Source organism: Saccostrea cucullata, unplaced genomic scaffold (assembly GCF_032062105.1).
Source record: "Saccostrea cucullata isolate Sc308-1 unplaced genomic scaffold, CSIRO_AGI_Scuc_v1 ctg7727, whole genome shotgun sequence".
Classification (NCBI taxonomy): domain Eukaryota; kingdom Metazoa; phylum Mollusca; class Bivalvia; order Ostreida; family Ostreidae; genus Saccostrea; species Saccostrea cuccullata.
Window position 1 is genome coordinate 1 of NW_026927462.1, and position 8,288 is coordinate 8,288.

The window sequence follows — 8,288 nt, forward strand, 5'->3', positions numbered from 1 at the left end:
TATTCTCATGTAGCAATATTTTATAGATTCTACTTCATGTAATTCGATCAAACATTGGTTTGCTTGTAGCGTGGCGCAATTGGTTCCTATGGGAAAACCAGTAGACTGTAGTAATAGCTGTTTTCTAAAAACTACGTAGACATTTTCAATCAGAAACTCAAGAATCATTTTAATATAAACTGAAGCAAACTCGGTGTATAATCAGTTAAATCATTTTTTTGCGTATGGCTATGGACTAGTTAAAGATATTTATTAGTTCGATTTTTATGATAAAAAGAAGCTGTCTTTGATATCAGAGAGTCCGAACATCAATCTATCGTGGGTAATGGTTTTATAAAGCTTTTTAATTGAAAATTTTTAGCAATAAATTATAAATCAATATATCTATCAAGTGTGTAATGAAAACATCAGTAAATTTCTGAGTCTATAATTTATATGACGGGTATTATTTTACACAATTTTGTAAAGAAAAGAAATGTCATACCTACCTACCAACCTTGAAAAATGTAGGGTCGTTACATCAAACAATTTTTTTTCGATGATGGCCTTATTTATGTTCATTTTGATTGTTGGGAATATTTTTAAAAAATAGAACTGGCATACCCAGGTAGCACAAAACATTTTCAAAACATTTTATTGGTGTTGTAAAAAGGTTTTATCGAAACATTTCAGACTAAACATTTTAAAAACAATTTTAAAACATTTCCTCTTCTCTTTATAACATTTTAAAAACATTTTTAAAATGTTTTCAAGAAGCTTATGATTAAATCCTTTTGGAACATTTTTCTAAAATATTTTTGAAACGTTTTAAAAATGTTTCAAAAGGTATGTTTAGCTTTCAAATATCAAAGATTTTTATATTACGTTTTAAAAACGTTCTAAAAACATGATATGAAACATTCCTTTTCCATAAATCTGAAACATTGCATGAATACGTTTCTGAAACATTTGGAAGGAACGTTGACAAAATGATTTTGAAACATTCTTAATTCATTTAAGGAACATTTTTCTTAAAATTATTCAAAGGGTATGTATAGCTTCCAAATATTAAAGATCTTATAAAACGTGTTAAAAACGTTCTTAAAACATTAAATGAAACATTCTTTTTCTGTAAAACGGAAACGTTGCCTATACGTTTCTGAAAAAAATTGTAAGGAACATTTTTAAAATATTTTTAAAACATTCTTAATATCGCTGTTAGTTATAAACATTAAATTCCGGATATTTTTCGGCCTAGGCAGTGAAAATGTTTATTTAAAACATTAACTAAAATAATTATTTTCACTACAATTGAAACATTTTAATTATAGTTTTTGTAACATTTTTTCGAAACATTTTCAAAATGTTTCTGAAACATTTTTGTAATTGCGGCACAATTTAATTCATTTATTAACTTTAAGAGTATGTTGTGAGAATAATTTTTGAACATTCAATTTAATGTGTTTTCCTTTTTTAAAGACTTAATTTTTCATTGCTGCAACATTTTTTAATGTTATTTTCAAAATGTTCTTAAAACATTCAAATAATGTATGATTGCGATTTTCCTAAAATTTAGTTTATGAAGAAGAAAAAAGAATATATAGAAAGAATAGTGTTGAAATGAGGAATTGTAGTAAATTTTTTAATTGAAAGATTTTTTCCAGTATTTTATAATGATTTCTACTTTTGGCTTATTGATTAAACAGACATATATTATAAAGTCCTTTAATTAAAACAAATAAAAAAATCAATAAATGAAAGGATAGACAAACACAAAATTTAAAATATAAAGAAATGTAAAAAATCATAAGTATTTGATAAAACTCTTAATGTTTTTTTTTTAAATGTTCTTTATCAAATCTGTGATCCACTCCCAGGATTTTACTCTGAGGCATTAGATAGGGATTGGCACACTGGTCAGTTTTAGTGTCATGATCTATTCAAGGAGACAAGTCATCAGCATGTGAAAGAAGCACGTCTACATCTCATTTGCGTTCTCTTGATACTCTTATTGAATTGTTGTCAAGTACCCGTAATGATGTACAGAGAGCATATGATCTTACAAGGACGAAAGCCTCGGAGCTTCTTGCCTTTATGATTTCCGATCTAGATCGGGAATTTAGCTTTGAACAATTACACTCAGTACCAATAGCTTACGGGTTAAAGAGTTACAGTTTACCAACATGCACAGTTAGAAAAATGATTGAGACCGTCCTGACTGAAAGTGCAAGAAGGGGACTTTATATTCCTGTCTGTTCTTTTGATGGACAATGGTGGAAAGTTGCTGTTCGTGATGAACAAAACCGGCCTTTAACTGTTTTACAACTACAGAAAGATGTTTACAACAATATAAGAAAACTTTCCAAATCAGAAATTGTACGGATTTTATCTTCAAGGAATGTTGTAAGAACAAGAGAAATTAAATCCTTCGATGATTTGAAGAGCTCTGTGGGATTCAAAATCCAACAACAACCGCGTCCAGCAATTTATCTTTGGAGCAATTCAGAAGATAAAGCATTTGTAATGTCCCAAAGAACTGTCCATGTGTTGAGAGAAAAATCTAAATGTCCAGAGATAAGAGAAGAGACTCAGAGCGAGATAGACAATGGAATAATGAGGTGTCTTCCTACAGCAGTTGTTTCTCAGATGGATGACGATCTCGTAATGGAGGTGCAGTGTATTGAAAAACAGAATAGCTCACCCAGTTCCAAATGTAGCGATTTTGATGACTTGACGGCATTGTTTAGTGAAGAAAATGAACCACAGGATTTAAGTACAGAAGAACCTAGACAAAATCAGATGGATAATCCTGAGAAGACAAATATAAATGCAGACTTGGTAACTGAAAATGATATCAGTTTGATGCTGGAAGAGTTAAAAGCTCACACCAAATCCAAAAGAACGAGCATCTGGATGATCAGCTCTACTGATTTCAAAGCAAAAATGAAAAGTGCATCCGAAATCAATAAAAACTTTCTGGCCTATGAGCTGCAGTTGTGTCTGAAACCTATTTTAGGAAAACTCAAAATCCACGGATTCAAGGCAAACGGACCCTAAATATTTACATGTGAATTTGTTTTCCAAGCTGCTAGGCAACAATACTGAACTGCCTACTCCAACGTCAAGAAAGACCTACAAGGTTAACACACTCAAAGCACTGTGTAGATCATGCCTTAATAAGATACCTAAAGAAAAATTAAACATTGTGCTGTCGGAAAATGTATTTCCTGTAGAATTAGAAAAATGGTACGGATCATGTCCATATGGAAAGAACATTAATATTGAAGGAAGTTCATCTGAGAAAAGAAAGCAATGGTACAGTTATCCGGAAATGAATACTTGTGTGGGATATTATGTTTTTATGATACTTGATGCTTATCATCAACTATGTGGACTACGGAGACTTTTATGTTCAAACGGCATCCCAGAAGCTGGAATATCAAACAAACCTTTGCACAAAGTTGCTGAGGAGAGTGAATTCAATGGATGTGGTCTCAGTGTGGCTCTTGTGAAAGACATGATAGATAAGCAGAGTGTCGCATATGCAGTACAGACATTTTCGGAAAAGGTAGAGTCAGCATTAAACGCAATTGGAGCGCACGAGGAAGCAAAGTTCTGTTCACTAGTAAGACATTGGTATAAAGCGGAAGACGATCCAGGAATACCAGCTATTATTCGATGTGAACACCGCCTTAAATTTAGAGACTGGCTCTTGGACGGCATCAATTTTGGAGAGTTTCCTCCACCAGGCGCTTTTGTCAAAGGTATTCCAGTTATTTTGTATGAAGGGCTATTGACAGGAATTGAACGTCGAATACAACTATTCCCACTAGTTAAAAGTGGCAGGTACAATGTCCGGTGTATTGGCAGCCTTGACGTAGAGAATTTTTTTGGTGGGTTTCAAGACTACGATCCTTGGGGAACTGGAGTTCTACGTCCAGATTCTATACCAACTGCCATAAGTGTAGCTGCAGAGTTGCAAGAAGCTAGACTGGATCCATACAAGTAAGTATTATTGTATAACATTTACTTGTTTCGTTGAACCTTTGAATGAATGACAAATGTGATGTAATCAGTTTCTTTCATCAGATTTTCCCATTTCCGATATAAAATGTTTTGTTCTATGTATATAGGGTATTCCATATGTATACAAGTTGCAGCAAAGTCTATCCCAGTACTACGTATGACATGATAATGGACATTTCTCCTTCAAGCTTGTCTATACCGAAGGATATAAGTAATATTATTATCAGGTATGGTCCCCCCTAAAAATCTTTTTATTCTAGACTTTTTCTTTTTATCTCATATTGTTATGACCATACACTGTATTTCTTTTGCAGAGACCACGGTTTTGATAAACCTGAAAGGGCTCGTGGAGCCAGAAAAAGGAAAAGAGGAACAGTTAGTAAGCCAGAGGAACCGTCCGCGAAACCTCTTACGGTACGAGAATTCCATCGTGCACATGAAGCAAAATTGTTACCTCATGTCAGAAGAGGGCTCCTTCTTAATGATGTTTAGGTTTATTCCTCTGGCTTACTAACTGTACAGGTTTACTGAAAAACATGGATTTGTATTTTAATACTAATTGTTGTATAATTACAATGCTTATGTTAAAAAGACTAATAAAATTATACGAACTTGAACTGCTCAATCTTTGCAAAGACTAGTCGAACGAAAATAATGAGTATATAAAGTGACATTTCTCTTTTTTGAAATGTTGATATTTCGACTGGGACTTTTTTATACTATGGTAATGCGTAATTTTTGCAGCTTCTTTTTTTTCAATTTTCTGCTTCTTGTATTAATATTAGTATTTTTTGTTTCATCAATATTAAAGTCTAAACCAGAGCTAATTTTAAAATGCAAATTACTACTGTACAATCTCATGTCAAGTACTAGATTTTCACGTTTGTTTGTATAGTTCAAAGGGATAAAATTGTTTTGTCTATTACATTGCACATCAAATTAACTTACTGTAAAATTACTTAGAATAATATTTGCTTAAATAATAACTAGCTAGAAAAAAGAATCAATAGGGGCAAAAGTATTCCTTTTTCTAATCCGGGGAAGTGATATTTAAAAAGAAGAAAATATCTGAAAATTTTTTAACATTTAATAAAAAATAACAGTCATGAACACTTCTTGTGTATAATCATAACAAACAAAAAGGAAAATGTGTTAAAGAAAAATAATAAAATAATATAAAATAATATAAAAACTTTACGAAAAAATGTAAATGAGAAAAATAAGTACTATTGCATTGCATTTGAAATTATCACAGAGATATCTTATCTAAGGTGTAAAAAAAATATGTATATATTGGTTGTCATGATCAATGTCTATTCCTCAGACTTAAATTCCTCCATGCTTGTTTTTCATGTGCCGCCTTAGGCTAAATTTCCATCTGTAGCAGCCGCCGCAGATGTTGCAAGTGTACTTCGCTGCTTGGTCGTGGACTACTCTAATGTGTTGTAGTAAGGTGTCCCCTCTCCCAAACTCCTGACTGCAGTAGCTACAAGTGTGAACCTTTGGATTGGGGTGTTTTTTCATGTGCCTTGTAAGGTTGTGCTTGTATGTGAATGTTTCACTGCAAGTGTCACACTTAAATCTTTCACACTTATCATGCTTCTCCAAATGTGCATTCAGCTGCTGGCGGTCAGAAAAACGTTTGTTACAATCATCACAAGTAAAGGCAAGTTTCTGTTGGTCGTGTTTAATTCTAATATGCTTTAGCAGGGCGCATTTTGATCTGTACTCCCGACCACATGCCTCACAAATTCCTCCATCTGATAATTCTCTGAATGATGCGTCCATGGCTTTAAAACTAAAAGAGAAAAAAGATTATTAAAATGACCATCATAAGCATCATCCAATCCGGCACCAAAAATGCAGTCTAATCCGGCACATTTTCCATCAAAATTAACTGATTCCAATCCAGCACATGCCAATATTTTTAAATCGCAATATTTTTGTAACAAAACAGGGTTTGACAAAAATACATATAACACCAGGTCAGAATTACACCAAGTTCTTATTTTTTGCTACAGGCCGGCTGCTGGATTTATAAAACGGTCAAAATCGAAGAAAAAAACAACTTTGTGCCGCTTCAAACTCAATCGGGAAAATATTGCTGTCTTCAGTCGTTAAATGTTCACGTTTGAGAGAGGATAGGAAAGGTAGCAATCGACCACATAAATAAACACTTTACTAGGAATTCGACAGTTTCCTCAGAGCAAGTATATCTGACGGTTAATGGAGATATTAACTGAAATTTCAGATACCTACCTTTTTCGAATCGTTCCCGCCGCCATCTTGTTTTGTCCAATCCGGCACGGGATCACGACAGTTATAACCTATTATGCAATTTTCCTGCTGGGCAGCGCGTTACAGAGTATAGTGGATTGCAGCTTATCTAGGCCAAATTTTGAATTCTGGTAAACAAGATGTGCGCGTTTACTCCGTGCCGATTTGCATGAGAAGACTTTGCACCATAAAACCACAATAATAACCTCGGGATTTATTAACTTTGAATGGTAAGAATTATTCCTTTATCATAGACTAGTTTAAAAGATCATCTAAAAATGACTTTATACTACCAGTGCACGATTAATAACTTTGTACAAATGTATGTAGCATTAAGTAATGACAAAGCGTTACGGTTATACACATGTATTTGATTTGAATATTTCATTCTTAAGTCAACACAATTATATCCTTGATTCAAGTATTCGTTGTCTTTGTGAAATGTTTTAAAATCATCAAACAATATGTTGATTTAAAAATGAAATTTCTTTACAGCATGGTGTTGATTGCATCATCCGTATTTTCAAATTCCCACATTCAAAAGACCCGCCTTTGGTGAAGGCAAAGGTGTACGTAAATACCATTACTCTTCAATAATATTGTCATGGTAATTACTTTTCTGTTTTTATCAATGCAAATGAGGAAAGAACTTAAATTTGATATAATTATTTAAAATATTTTTGTATATTTTCATTGATCATCTTAAGATTATATGTAGAACGCTGATACAAACACAGTTTTCCTTATCTTTACAGGTTGTGCTATTCTTTCCGAGGGGCGGATTCCTTATCAGCCTTTTCAGTGTATGTGATTCTAACTAAGTCTTATAGATCCGCCGCTCTGTTCGACCTATACTGTGAACATAGGATTTCTGTGATTCTGTTCTAAGTGTTCTTTTAAAATTCAGTGAATGGATTAGACGCCGTTTTCACCCTTTAAAAACCCGGTGACTCGAAAGAAAATAAATTAAAACTTGTACCGAGAATGGAATTTAAATGTGATTAACATATTGAATATGGGTTTGTATTAAAGGTTCAAAAATTAAACGTTTTAAAAACCAAACAAATTAAACGTGAGAAAAACATTTTTGAAAATGTTTTAGTTACATTTTATAACAATGTTATGATAACATTTGTTGAAATATTTTGTAAAATGTTTTTAAAACATTTAAAAAAAACATACAAAATCACGTGATTATAACATTGTTCAAAAATGTTTTTGTAACATTTTAAGAAAATGTTCCAGAAACATTTGCTGAAATATTTCACTAAAATGTTTTAAAAACGTTTAAAAAACCATACAAATTCACGTGATTAAAACATTATTGAAAATGTTTTTGCAACATTTTAAGGAAGTGTTCTGACAACATTTTGCTGAAATATTTCACTAAAATGTTTTAAAAACGTTTAAAAAACCATACAAAATCACGTGATTAAAACATTTTTAAAAATGTTTTCGCAACATTTTGAAAATGTTTTAAAAACATTTTTAAAATGTTTTTGTGTTAGCTGGGATATACTGATACTTATGAAGAATTTACTCCTTCAGCAATAGATTGATATATGTAAGTTGGATTACTACTTGAGAAATTAAATCTTAGTCCTCTAAAATTCAAATAATGAGCCCTACGAACATGAACAATGTTACCTGCTTTGAAGAGATAGGACAAATACATACTTTTCGAAATAAATTCTTAGTTTCACTTCTGTAGTATGCAAGACTGAATGGTAAATGGTTTTAATCTTGTTAAAACTTTTAACGATTCGTTAAACGTGTGATAATTATATCCGGTTCGAAGAGTTTTCTACGGAAACCCAATAATGGAAACCAAAAATAAATAAAGAAAAACGAATTATTAAATAAAGAAAAACGAAATTAATATATAAAGAAAAACGAAATTATTAAATAAAGACAAGAGGCCCATGGGCCACATCGCTCACCTGAGTACTAAGGGTAGGAAAAAGTAGAAAATGGCTTTTTATTGTAAAGTTTAAATCCAAAAGTAG

General features: G+C 32.1%; 1 protein-coding gene and 1 long non-coding RNA gene across 2 annotated transcripts; both read left to right on the forward strand.

The window, feature by feature from the left end:
- Positions 1-1,924: 1,924 nt before the first annotated feature.
- On the forward strand, positions 1,925-4,497 carry LOC134274540 (uncharacterized; the record flags this gene model as incomplete). Its single annotated transcript, XM_062756816.1, has 4 exons — positions 1,925-2,817; positions 2,996-3,984; positions 4,113-4,232; positions 4,320-4,497. Coding segments are annotated over 4 exons (2,180 nt in total), but the record flags the coding sequence as incomplete, so codon positions are not given.
- A 1,921-nt stretch (positions 4,498-6,418) lies between these two features.
- On the forward strand, positions 6,419-7,296 carry LOC134274541 (uncharacterized). Its single transcript, XR_009993643.1, has 3 exons — positions 6,419-6,512; positions 6,778-6,851; positions 7,038-7,296. It is a non-coding gene; the product is annotated as an uncharacterized LOC134274541 (long non-coding RNA).
- Positions 7,297-8,288: the final 992 nt, after the last annotated feature.